This window comes from Etheostoma spectabile, chromosome 20 (genome assembly GCF_008692095.1).
Source record: "Etheostoma spectabile isolate EspeVRDwgs_2016 chromosome 20, UIUC_Espe_1.0, whole genome shotgun sequence".
NCBI lineage: Eukaryota > Metazoa > Chordata > Actinopteri > Perciformes > Percidae > Etheostoma > Etheostoma spectabile.
Window position 1 is genome coordinate 26,193,861 of NC_045752.1, and position 14,002 is coordinate 26,207,862.

The 14,002-nt window shown below is 43.5% G+C and overlaps 2 protein-coding genes across 2 annotated transcripts in view; both read left to right on the top strand.

The window, feature by feature from the left end:
- The window catches only part of LOC116670595 (uncharacterized), a 6,801-nt gene extending 2,252 nt beyond the window's left edge, over positions 1 to 4,549 (top strand). The window contains exons 3-5 of the mRNA XM_032501179.1: positions 847 to 881; positions 1,593 to 1,708; positions 2,760 to 4,549. Coding sequence (XP_032357070.1) covers positions 847 to 881; positions 1,593 to 1,708; positions 2,760 to 3,188 — 580 coding nt within the window. The 3' untranslated portion in view covers positions 3,189 to 4,549. The remainder of the gene's footprint in view (positions 1 to 846; positions 882 to 1,592; positions 1,709 to 2,759) is intronic.
- A 555-nt stretch (positions 4,550 to 5,104) lies between these two features.
- Positions 5,105 to 14,002, top strand: part of sgpp1b (sphingosine-1-phosphate phosphatase 1b) — a 25,246-nt gene continuing 16,348 nt past the window's right edge. Inside the window, exon 1 of the mRNA XM_032500636.1 lies at positions 5,105 to 6,340. Within this exon, the coding sequence (XP_032356527.1) occupies positions 5,456 to 6,340 (885 nt within the window). The 5' untranslated portion in view covers positions 5,105 to 5,455. The remainder of the gene's footprint in view (positions 6,341 to 14,002) is intronic.

The window sequence follows — 14,002 nt, forward strand, 5'->3', positions numbered from 1 at the left end:
ACACACACACTTCCCACGCAGCCTCCCTCTCTCTGCTCATGCATCATAGCATCATTCTCCCACAGATTTCAAATTTGGGCTGCAGCCAGATGTTAAAAACTGAGTGAGTCACTGCAACGATAAAGTGTTTAGGACTGATTTTTGGTGTTTTAAATAACTCACACACACACACACACGCACACACACACACCTCCTCTTATCTATCCTCCTCCTCTTTCTTGAATTGAAATTCAATTTTTGGAAAAGGCAGCTCTATAAATATTATGCAAAGATATGATTAACACAACATTTAAGGGTCAAATCAGGATATTGTGCATCATTTGAAATAAAATGCAACTGTATTGATATAAATGAGACATTCAGCCTAATGTATACATTTGATTTTCTACAAATATATATGAAATAAAATAGTTTTTATTGTATTTAATTTATTCGCTTTTTTTCATTTATTTAAGTTTATTCCATTGATCTTTCTTGTCATTTGATGTCCTACTTTTCCCCGGGGCCGGGGTACGCGGGATGATTAGATGTTCTGAGAAACATGGCAGCACTTTTGTCAGAGACCACAAGATGTACTTCACATGTCCTCCTTTAAATAAAAGTGGGACAGTAATGTGTCCCGGTTGCACAAATGGGATTCTGGATCCAGAAAATAAATTCTCGTTTAAGGAAATCCAAGCTCGGTTGCTGCTCTGGCAGATGTGTAGTTTCAGCATTCATGCTCAGATGTTTTGGTGCTGTCTCTCTCCTCTTCCTCCTCCTCCTCCTCTTCCTCCTCCTCCTCCTGGGTCCTCCCTACAGGAGTCTGAGGGCGATGTGGAGGCTCGGACCCACTCACTGATTCAGAGAGCTGAGAGACGGCTGTGGAGCATCAGCAGCAGGTAATCCGATCTGTTTCCTCCCCCCCCCCCAATGCCTTTCCATGTCTTCATTTCTTTCTGTTGCCACAGTGCAACAAGCTGTTTTAACATAAGCCATCTCTTCCTTTGCCCATTCTATTTTTTAAGGTGCAGGAGTTTTCCTTGCAGCTCCAGAATTAGCCCGTTGAAATGATAAAGGCACTTGCCTAGACAAGGTTTTTAAAGATTATTTTTTGGGCATTTTAGGCCTTTATTTGACAGGACAGCTGAAGAAATGAAAGGGGGGGGGGGGGTCCTAACGTGGAGTAGACCTCTATATGTGGGTGCCCGCTCTACCACCTGAGCTCTCCGGGCGCCCACCTTTAACATTTTAAAGGAATAGTTTGCCTTTTTGGGTTTGCGATTGAGAGCTAGAAGTCTGGATTTGAAATATATTCTGTGTCCAACTCCTGTTCCAAAGGTCGAGAGTTCGCACTTCACAGTCTAGATGTCGTTTCATACGTACTATATAACATACTATATAGGACATTAGCTTGGCCAAAAAACTGGAAGAGACGCTCTAAAAGTGTGTGTGTCCTCAGATTTCCTCCAAGCTCACTGTTAATGTACCTACGTCAGCGTTTCCTATTAAAAAAACATCAGCTTTAGTCCCTTTGTAGGGTGAAAATCAGTTTCCCAGCATTCCCCCTGTTATATTTGTAGTTTCATCTTTTGTTTTCTTGCCTACAGCAGCACCTTTCCTGGGAGAGAGACCAAACCATTCAACAACGTCGAAAGTTGCTTACTTCAAGAGGAAATATGCGGAGGAGGAGGATTTACACGGGGGCCTACGTGGATATTTTCAAAAAGTAGGAACCTCTCCTGTCCCTCTAATTGTCCCAAGTTATCAGACCCTCACCTTCATCTCCAGCGGTGCTTTTTTCCCCATTACATTCATTTTACTCTTTATATGTATCAATGACTACATACGCAGGAGTTGATAATACAACTTTGCTCTTTATCCGCAGCTATGCAGATGACACGTTTATGTTCCTGACAGAAATCCCAATAAAAACACAACAATTCTGTAATAGCAAAGGTTTAGCTCTCTTGAATGGCTGGTTCCCCTTTTGGAGAAACAGAAAAGAAGAAGTAGAAAGGTTGGACGTGACTGAATAACCTTTTGAACCCTCTGAGGTCTAAGGACATTTTCACACATCATACTTAAAATTGAGCTTTTTATGGTATTTGCATAAAACTGATCCCCCATGTGTTTCATGTCAAACTTTCCTTAATGACATTTTAAAATATTGCTTTTTGAGGCTTAATTTCACCTAGAGGGGCTCTTTCGGTTCACCCCACCAGATTCATCTCTTATCCAGGAATTGAACTGGACCCTCATGATATATGTTCAACTTTATGCGAATCTCGCATCTTCACACACTCTCTCTACATTGATAATGTTCAGAAAAGTTAAAAAAAATACCCACGCAATGCTTCTTTTTTGAATTCTCAGCTCTGGATTACAAACGACGTCGAGATCTAAAGGCTTCCTGGGAATGACGTCACATGACGTTCATTGTTTTCCTTAGCTCGAGCCAGGTTAGCCATTATTAGCAATGGCAGTTTATACCAACGTAGTAAGCAGTTTTTTGTGTGCATACAAACAACGTAACAACATGTGGACAGGTCTGTGTGTTCGACTGACTTAGTGAGACACAGATAAGACAGAAGTGCTAATAACTGTGTAAGCGCTCACTGCTGTTGATGCAGCCGTGTTGGATTTTGGGACCACCAGGGGCTTAAAATCCAACATGGCTGCTCTTTGCAGCAACGCTAGTCGCTGAATATGAGAACAAGTGTACCGGATACTGGATCCCTTCCTGTACCGTTAACGGCCTTTGTGTTTGTCTTGTGCAGCACCTGATACTGCAGGAGGACCGCAGCTGCATCCTGAAGCTGTCCCTGGAGAAGCTGAGGTTCCTGGAGGACCCCGAGGCCTACCTGCGGCGCTCCGTCCTCATCAACAACCTGTTGAGGAAGATCCACCATGAGGAGGAGGAGCTGGAGGCCGAAGAGGAGGAGGAAGAGGAAGATGAGGTAGAAGAAGAAGTAGGAGAAGAAGAGGCGGTGATAGGAGAGAGGGGGCAGCGGAAGCTGTTGTACCTGGACAGGAAGCGGGTGAAGGTGCTGGTGATGGACTGCTGCTCCCCGCCGTTTGGCCTGGAGGAGCTGCAGCATTACCGGCTGGTGCCCTGCTACCCATCCGCCCTGTACAGCCTGGGTACCTGCCCGGGCCTCGCGCCCAACCACCAGGTCCTCCTCTACAACCTGGACGACAACGGCTGACCACACCTCGCTGCCTCTTTTCAAAGTTTTTACAAATGCAGTCGATGACATCATGGACATGTGCTGTTTCCCACGTACGAACTTTGAAAGGAAAATGTGGCGTGGGGGTACGTCGCCTCCTTCTTCACTTTGCTAAGAGGCAGCGAGGGATTGTCCTTCTGCTTCGGGGTCAACGCGGGTCGGTCTCTGGGTGTTGACTGCCATGTTGTCATACATGCCAACGGGAGAGACTCGCGGCCGGCTGTTGATGTTGTGTAATTGATTCTCATTGTTATCGTTGCTCATGTGAACCGTGAGCCTATTCAGGGATTTCCAGACCACGTTTTTGATGCACCTTGGCTCGCGTGGAGAATACGCTTCTGTTATCTTTTTACGCTACTGTATGATTTATGAAATATTGTGTGTGTAACATTCCCTGGGCTGTGTGAATTGTCACGCTATCTCATGGTACTCCCTTCTCTGAGAGATGCATTTACTGCCTGTAGGGAAAACAGTTGTTTTCTGTGCATTTGATGTCCTGTGTTTTGCATTACTTTTCCGCCCTCTGCTGGTGAAATAGTTCATCATGAAGCCCTTTAAAGTGGCTGACGTGTTCAAATCCCTCAATGCAAGTGGATGGAAAGAAAAGATGGCAACTTTTTACTTTAAGTCCCCTGGTTTAGCATTTCTGAGCAGGACGCGATCGGTTTGTCACACATTATAATTCAGTCGAATGCAGATATGTGTTTATTGACCTAACTCCATAAATGGAGGCTAATGATTGATAAAATACAGATATAACACTATAAGATGTCGTCATAGGAGATGTTACAATTGTCAACAAATGCTTAAAGTGCCCTTATATCTGCGTACAACTACATTATAGTGTGTTTAACCCATTTATTAAAGGATTCTAAAGTGCTTGTAATACTAAATAGGAGGGGGTTAAAGTGGAATAATCTTTATTTGGTTTCCCTTTTTAGGTGATAGAACTCCTGTTTTGTGTTTAAAGAAAAAAAAAAACTGGCATCTCTTCTCATTCTCCTAGAGATCTAAGAAGTAAACAACTTTTTTGTCTGCTACCAAATCATTTGTATGTGATCGATTTTCAGATTTCAGAGCGCAGAATGTCTTTGGATGGATACTATATTCCATATTTTTTACCGTCAGTCCTCTGGTTGTAGCAGCAGGTGCAACGTTGTCACGGAGACTGAGTTTTGCTAAGTCGTCGGAAGATATTTTATTATTTAATGTGGCACAGCGCGTGCTTTATAATATGGACTAATCTGCTGTATGATGATTGATCCTCTTTCAGTGTCTCTTTTATGTGTTTTGAGCGTTGGGTCCCGCAGTTTCTCGATAACAATCACTACAATGGAAAACAACATGCTGACGAGAAGCTTGATATTTTAAAACAATAATTTATATTTTGATGAAAATGCATATTCCATATTTAAGATAAACTATTTTGAAAAAGGGCAAGTAGACTTTTTTCAGGTGATTGATTATCAAATAAAGTATGTGAAGTGACAATGTGTCTATCCATCTATCTATCTACTTTATTTAGTTTGTTTTTAAAACGTGTGTTTGTGTATATTAATATAAAAAGTGTAGGCTAAGTAAATTGATCCGCTAAGCGCGGTCACGTTACGTCGTGACGTCTTGACACGTCTATGAGCGTGCGCGCCGCAACTGTTGCCTTCAAGTGCTCCTACCAAACTCAATGAATATATCACCTCGAAAGGCAGCATACAGCATTTCATATGCATCTATTCACTTTAGTTCTGTCAGGCTTGGATCTTGGACTTGTTTACTTATTGTTTGATAAGATATTTCCTGATAATTTTAGAGTTTGATATAATTTGAATGAATGTAAAGACCAGAATCTGTCCGTTTTTTTAAGTGTGTAAAGAATTTCTAAATTTCCGACAGCACGAGAAGGCACCAGGGAAGGCTCGCTCCCCAGCGTGCTCAGTAGATCTGTCAGATGCAGGATACTCGTCAGATAGCGGGTCACTGAACGCATCTGGACGCTGTCGACCAGGAACCGATCCGTTCGGTTTGTCTGTTATCGTCTTACCGGAAACATCATTTGTTTTCTTTTTTCTTTTTTTTAAATAACACGACCCGCCGTTATAACTTGTTGTTGTTTAAGAATGATTCGGAGTTCTGGCAGGATGCACGGGTTAACTAGCTAACGTTAGCCGAGAGCAGCTAGCGTTTATCGGCCACTGGGGGAAAGTAGCTCTTTCTTTCAGCCGTGTGGGGGGTGAGTGAACCGGATAAACATGGAGAAAAGCAACCGTTTTGTAGAACTGTACCGCTATCTGCAAGACCCCCACCTTGTCGCCCGCTTTCAGCGCTTTTGTGGAGTACGCGGTTCATTTTCGAGAACCGTCTGTGCTGGTAGTAACGTTACCAGCAGCAAGGAAGCAGACCGGACTTACTCGCACAACAACGGGGCTTGTCATCATCACATCACCGGAGAAAATGAGAGTGTAAACCTGGCCGTTATTGGAGCTGGGGAAGGGGAGAAAGTACAAACGGCAGCATTGGCTGTTCGAAAGAGGATCACCGATTCAAATGTCCCGAAAAACAGAGGAGAGGAGAGTGAAAATGCCCCCCAGAACGGGGCGCTTGTGTCCGCTTCGACCGCCAAGGGAGAAACGGTTGGTGTGGGCAGTAACAGCCGTAGCCTCGCCGGGGCCACCGCCGCAGACCAGGGCGGTCACAGCCGGGTACCGACGGACTTTTCAGAGGCAACCGAAACAGAGGAGAGGGAGGCGGGGAAGAGCAGCCCCGTGAAACCCTTACGCAAAAACTCTCTAACGGGCGACGCCGGGCAGGAGTTCCTCATCGAGAACCGGTTCTTATACTACATGTTCACCTTCGGAACCGAGCTGGGAAACGAGCTCTTTTACATCACCTTCTTCCCCTTCGTCGTGTGGAACGTGGACGCCTTTGTGGGCAGGAGGCTGATCATGGTGTGGGTCTGGGTCATGTACCTGGGGCAGTGCACCAAGGATGTGATCCGGTGGTCCCGGCCCGCTTCTCCACCTGTGGTCAAAGTGGAGATGTTCTACAACTCCGAGTACAGCATGCCGTCCACACACGCCATGTCGGGCACCGCCATCCCCTTCTCCCTGTTCTTCATGACCTACGGCCGCTGGGAGGTACAGTAAAACCGCATCACATGCCGTCAAAGTGTTCCGTAACAGAAGTGGGATTTGAAATGCAGTAGCAGAGAAAGGGAAGTCAAAGCTAATTCCTCATGATTTCAACAAAAGAAATTGTGAAAGTTCCTCTTGTGATGTTTCACATACATATCACAACATATTGCATATTCAGAAACACTAGCATCACCTGATGATCAACCCAGTAAATGCACGAGCGTTATAGAGCAGCAGGGTGAGTCTAGTACTTTATTGTGAGTTAAAACACAATATATACATATATATATATATATGTATATGTTGGCCAATTTCCACTTTTACAGACAAACATCAAAGACACTGAAGAGGAAATATGAACATAGAAACACCAGTCTCCAAGTCCAACAAGGTGAATCAACACCATTCTAAAACAGTATCAACAAAAGTGAACATTATAAGTCATTGGATAGTCTTTTAAACATTATAAGTAATACAAGTAATTCATAGAGACCACCAGTACTTTGTCCCGGACATTTGTGTGTCTAGGCACAGTATGGCAGCGCATAATAACGCACGAGAAGATTTGGAAACACACAGTTAGAGAAAATCAAATTTCACGATATTTTTGACCAAATACCTCGATATCGATGCCACAACGACATTGTAGTGTTGACCATTGGTTCTTTCACCAAATATTTACCCCGTGAGATTTTTGATAAATAACCATCAGTAATGTGGATATAATGTCTAAGTGTGTAAAGGCCAATAATAGAACAGTTATAAGAGTCTGGTAAGTGCAGCCTTTAAAACCAGGAAAAGGAAAAGAAAACACTTATGCCATATTACAGTATCCAAAATCTAAGATAATATCTAGTCTCATATCACAATATCGATCAATCTAGACTTAACCACAAACAAAATAACACGGTTCATGTCCTGTTATCACATACAATATTTAGTTTTTCTAGGGCCATATCATGGTGTCATTTACTTATCCTGCAACAACGTATGGAGAGGCATCTGTATTCTTGTATATGATGGATTATGTAACGTTACAGGTAAATGTAAATGTTGGAAAAAGACAGGGAGAAGCAACCCACGCGTAGCGGCACAGACAGCCTTCTTCAGTGGGTGCGGGTTGTTTTCCCCCATGTCTTTTACATTTTTTATTATGAAGTAGCCCGAAAATAATAATACTGGACCAATTTCAAAGACTGTTGTTCCCATCAGTCACTTTAACACAACAACATAGGAACATAGGGTCCAGGTTGAATGAAACAGTAGTTATCCTCTAAGGGACAACATATGGTTGGAGGTAATAAATATGAATCACAACCTATATCTGATGTCTTTCTGTCTCATTTAGATGCGTTGTTGCCACGTCTGTATCTAAAAACCTGCGTATCTGTAGCCCAGCTCTATGTTGCTCTAGTGCTGTTTTGCCTGAAGTGATGAAAAGTGTAAGAAAACAATGTATATATTTTGAACCATAAAGGCCACTTAAAGGAGAATTCCGGTCAATTAGAGTTAGCTAGAGTTAGCACCCAACAGGCTTAAACAGGGCAAGGTTTAAACTTGTTTTTAGCCTCTAATCATGTTCAAAATGTCATTAAAAGTGCCCCCCCCCCCATGCGAAGTGATTCCTTCTGAGTGAACACAGTGAATCTGACTGTTGTAGATGTGACAGAAAGGCGTGTTTCGACTAGTGTGGACGTCACCGGAAAACAGGATATAACCACAGGTCAACAAGTTGTGTTCATTCAGCCAGTGCACACTGGCTGAATGAACACAACTTTTCTGCCTTTCTGTCACATGTCCAGCAGTCAGATTCTCTGTGTTCACAGGAAGGAATCACTGCACATGGCTGGGCACTGGTAATGACATTTTAAAACTTGCCCTGTTTAAGCCTGTTGGGTGCTAACTCCAGCAGGAGGATAACTCGGTGCAGGCAGCACCGATTGGTTTAGTTTTTCTCTCTACTGACAGCACTGCACATTTACAACCAACAGAACTACGTGTTGGAATTGACCGGAATTCTCCTTTAAGTGACTTTTATGGTTCAAAACATATACATTGTTTTCTTAGACTTTGTTGCCAGTTTTTTTTCATCACTTTAGGCATTCCCACTGCCATATGTGTGTCCGAAGCAGCAATAGAGCTACATAGAGTGGAATTCTCCTTTTAATGACTGAATCCAAACAAACTCCAACCCCATTTAAATGCTGCAGTTTCCTAGGCCACATTTTCCAGCAGTTGTCTCTGCATCTTTACCAATTCATGTGCGGTTGACCCAGTGCATACAGCCGCAGCTGTTGAGCTGCTCTTTAATGCCCGTACTGCTGGGAAATCAAGCTCATTGTGTTTACACCAAGACTAAAAGGTCTGCCGTTCTGCAGCCAACTGACGGTCCTGTGGTGCCACAGTTTAATGGTTAATACACAGCATAAAAGATGGATAACAAATGTAGAGGCCAGAAAATACAACAGAAAATACAGTGACAATTTTATAGGCAGGCTGGGGGAACAACGCATAGTGATGTAAAAAAAACCTTGTTGGATGTTAACATGGGGGCGTTTAGAGGGAAACATTTAACAATGTTTCATGTTAACGGCTCAATAAGTTACGATTAGCATGCTAACAAATGCAAACTTTCACCACTTCCTCAACTTTGGCCGAGTTTAAAAAAAACTGATCAAAGTGTCCAAATCATTGGAATCGCATGCACACAGGATTTGTTTTAACAGGCATTCTCTGTTGTTGATTTGTGCGTCTCCTCCTATTCACTCAGCAAGAACACTCAATTGTGTCCAGCCTGTTAAAGCCAACACAAAGTCTGTGTAGTCCACTTCCATTGTCTCACCGTGCATCCAGTCTGTGAGGGACGGGATCACCAAACTGCAGGAAGTCCATTCGATTCTCATAGAACTGAGAGACGAGGAAAACTCGCCAGTGTGTGGCTATTCATTGTGCTCCTTACACTTTATGGCAGATCTTTGAAACAATGGGTCGATTTATTGTCAGGGAGAAAATTCATATTCACTCAAATTCATAAACAGCCGCTCACTGTCAACACGTAGCGCAACATACACTCGTTCTCTTTCTATTTTTATTTCCCAAACATGATCAAATGCAGATGCGATTGCAGCTGCTGTGTGAGAACCGGAGCATTCCTGTGGACGTAGGACAGCTTTTTGTCCACTGGTCAGTGAGGCTCAACAGGACTCACGCTCGATGTCCTCGGTGCTGCTCAGGATGACGGCTCTTAAGATGCGTAAACATATTTGTAGGGTTGGATGTTATTGTTTTACGCCTCCTCGCATCACTTGTGCTTTACGAGTACTGCAAATAGCAAGTTTGTTATCTGTTTTACAGATCTCGATTTACCGCCACACAAGTTTCAGTTGCTGGTGCTCATGCTACGTTCAGGGTCGTCACGTCCACATAGTAAACAAGCCACTCTATCTGGAAGGCAGAAATATTCATATCCGCTGATGATGATCATTTTAAGCTTTAATCGGTTGATACCATTGGGCTGATATCATTGTGCGTCCCTAACAACTGTTGTGTTTGAGCCGTTTCTCTTGCAAAAAGATGCCAAACCTTTGCTGGTTTCAGCCTCTAAGATATGAGTATGCTGTTTACATTTCTTTTTTATCACTAAAAGTTCCTAATCTGTGCGTTTTGGACGGCTTGTTGTACGAAATTAACGAATTGAACACGTCACCTTGGGGGGTGGGTCTGGCTTAAACAAGTCATTGTGTCGCTACAGCGTACAAAATACTAATTCTAGCCATGTTGGGAGTATGGTGTACGTTCACACTGGTGAAATTACAAAAATGTATTTAAGATGTTGAAGCAACGGCTCTACGGCTAACGGCTTTGATGACTCCTCTGCAACAGTTACAGTAGAGACCGCACTGATTACCACTTCTTGTTCAGTACTACTCCCACAATGCTTCATGTTCCAGGCTTTCCACGCCTTTTGGCTCAGGTGCAGCACCTGAGAGGAATGAATGGAACTGAAAGACTTTTTCAGATCTAGTGATTGTACTGGGACTTCTTCAGCATGTTTGGTCTTTAAACTTTTGGGGTGTTATTTATTATCTGCTCTAGCTTTTCCAACAGTTTAGACACACATAATAATGTTTGAAAAGATGTGGAAAAAGAGACACAAACTGACTATAAAGAGACACCAAATGACCACAACCCCAAAGAAAAACAAAAATGACCAAAAAGAGACACAACACGACTACAAAGGGACACAAAATATATAGGGACATCACATTTTTTTAAATTGAAAAACATCACATTTTCTTGAGGAAGGATGACTGACGCACACATAAGTCTTCCAAAAAGCTAGGAAAAAAAGGCTGTTCTCCAAATCATGGCTTGATGTTAAACAGTCATTAGCTTGATGTGGTTGAAGAAAGCCCAGTGCTCTGAAAGACAGCTTTGTGGGACCCCTGGATTGAGTTGTCTGGATTAGAGCAGGGGTGAGATTGATTTAGGACTCTCTGCCTCCCCGTCTGTCTGCCAGAGCAGGAGATAAGAGAGCCGGCCCTGACCTCCGAGTGGGGGTCTCCAACAAGATAAGACTGATTTAGTGCCTGTAGCTCTCTCATTTCTCGTCACCGGCCTTTCTCTACCTGTCAGAGAGTTTGAAAACACGCATGACATTTCAGAAAAGCTCTCCAATTTGTCAAAGCCTTTGTCCGTGTCCATGTCCATGTCCACTGTCTTTGAACAAAACAATCTCTGTTCAAGGTCTTAATATACCAACTGCTGACTCGCCTGTATGGAACCCCATATAAGACTGTCTCACTTTTTGAGCCAGATGCGCTCACATTTTTTTTGTACTCCCATGTCATTGTTTCACTTTGCCTCTGCATTTGAAACAGTCTTTAATTCAATATGCAGATACCTGCAATGGACACTAGAAATACTGCACCTTGCGTCTGCGTTGTCTCCAGAAGTATAGTGCGTTCCATTTACCATCGGTACTCGAAGCCGGAGCTGGGACCTGTTAACATGTTATTTCCCCTCTACACTGTTCACTACGGCAGAAGGTTTTTCCCGGTGTGTGCAGGTTAGCGCATGCGTGTGGTGGGGTGTGTTAGCGTGTGGAAGATGGACATGTGTGTCTTAAAACGTTGTGTTTATTAGAAGTAACATTGGTAGCAGAGCTAGTTATAAAGGTCCACCGAAGTTTGATGAAGCCAGGCCGTACGAATGTCAGGCAGGAATATCTGGACGAGGGTAACCGACCTCAGCGAAAAGAAACACGCCCTCGCTGCTGCCTTGGGGCTTGAGGGGAGAGCTGGTAAGAGAGAGCGATGGAAATACCCCAGAATACCCCCGGACTACATCATTGACTTTGGACAGCGATACAACCGGATGAAAAAGTATAATATGACGCTTCCTGATGCTATACTGGCTTTTAAGCTGTTAGACATGGCCTGTCTCGACCAGAAAAGCAGACGACTAGCTCTGACGGCTTGCACGGAGTTGAAGTTCTCCTCCATGAAGTCGGCTCTAATAAGGATTTCCGGAGGGAAAACGACAGGCTCATTAAACGGAATAGAAATGAACCAGGACGTGGCGTTTTTCACACAACAAAGACCACAAGGAAGAGGAAGACGGAACGCGACATGGCAAAGTGGACAACTAAGGCAGCCATTACTGGGGACTAATCCACTGGAGAAGTTCGGTAAGAGATCCAGATGTGCTATTTGCCAATGCACGTTTCATTGGGCTAAAGACTGTCCTCACAAGAAAACTGAACAAGTAAGAATAACTGAAGATGCAAATGTAAAGGAAGGTAACATTACATTGTTTACAAAGGCCTCCATATCAGACGCTGAGACATTTATGACTGAATCATTGGGATCTGCGATCATTGACACTGCCTGTACCCGTACCATGTGTGGGGAGAAATGGCGGTAAAGCTATGCTGATGACCTCACCCAAGATCAAGTGAACAGATCGATGCAAACAGCAACTCCTAGTTGCAGACCATTTCTGTTCGAAGATGGCAATTTGGTGTTTTCCACAAGAAATGTGAAACCACCAGCTAAAATAGGACTAACAACATGCCCCATTGAAACTGAAGTTGTCAAGGTGGACATTCCATAGTAAAACATCCCTTAAAAAGGCAGGGACCAATTTGGACACGAAAAAGGGCAGTGCGGTAATGTTCAAACAACCCATACCTCTTGAATTCACTAGCTCTGGACTAGGGCTGCACAATTAATCGAATTTTAATCGCGATCACGATTCTGACTTCCCACGATCAAATTTGCGTGATCGAGCGATTTTTTTTTTTTTTTTAAAGCGTCATTTCATAGAACGCTCCGTTTTTTTTGCAAAGCCCATCTAACGCTCCATAAACTTCAGCCAGTCAGATGTTCCCTGCAACGCGCAGCTTAGTTTCTAGATGTAGACAGTCACGGAGGACAGAGTTTGCGACAGACAGCCATTGCGTTCCATGTTGGGCGTGAGGAACATAGACATGGGGGAATGGACTTAGTTAGTAATGGTGTAGTTCATGTACATCAGCGTAGTTACATTGAAAACCTACAGCCAATCCAGCTGCAAGCAGCGCGTGCAGTCCAGAGAGATAAGGTTCTCAGAAAGCTGGTATCTGAAAAGGTGTCTCTAAGGTTTCAGCATTTAGGAAACGGTGATGCTCTACATGTTATTGTTTTCAGCGATGCTTCTCTTGGAAATCCCCCTGATACAGGGGGGTACGTTGATTGGACTTATGGGAGAAGGAGGGAAGCGTTCTCCTCTCTTAGAATTCGACGTGTTGTGAGGAGTACTCTGGCCGCGTCAGATGGAATAGACAGTGCTAGTTTTCTGTCTGAGCTCACAAGTGGACATGCTGAACAAAATGCTCACTGGTTGGTCTGTGTGACGGACAATCACTCTCTGTTTGATGCCCTCAAGTCAACAAAACAGGTCACTGAAAAACGACTCCTAACTTAATAATGTGCCCTGTTGTAGCTTCCAACTTCCAGCCATTATTATCCGGCTGTATTGGAAGCATGTGGAACACCAATTTCAAGTTTTAGATGAGGAAGATTTTGGTTTACACAGGCCGTAGTGGTGTTTCTGTTATTGTCGTCATCATTGCTCCTTTACTGCCACGCATGCTTCATCAGGAGCTGTGGTTTGTCTGTGACTTGCTCTGGTTTCTGCTGTCTGATGTTGGGTAATTGGTTTACTGCTTTTTTTCCAAGATGTACGCTAAATGTTTAAAGTCTAACTCAACGTTAGAAGGTAGTGACTGGAAAACCTTGATCAGGATGGACAGGTGCGTTTGGTCTGGCAAACCAGCAGACTTGTTTAGGACTCAAAACATAGTTCAGCACCTGGACTTGACTTGGAACTTGACTCAGACTTTCTTATGACTTGGAAGACATTGGCCTCATTCATGAAACATACACAGGTAGTAGCGTGTTTCGCAATCACCCCCTCGTCTTTGCAATTTGAATGACCGAATTAAAACGTTAGGATGAGGTGATGGGGGCTGAACGGGAGCTATTTTTGTCTTTCTGGTGCATGTGCACCAAGCAATTGTAGTTTTCTTTGCAAGTTTTTTAGGTTATTTAGATTACAGAATAGCTAACTGGAACCAGGATTATTGAGAGTAGATGGCAGGGTTTGTCCTTTACATCCCCCCCC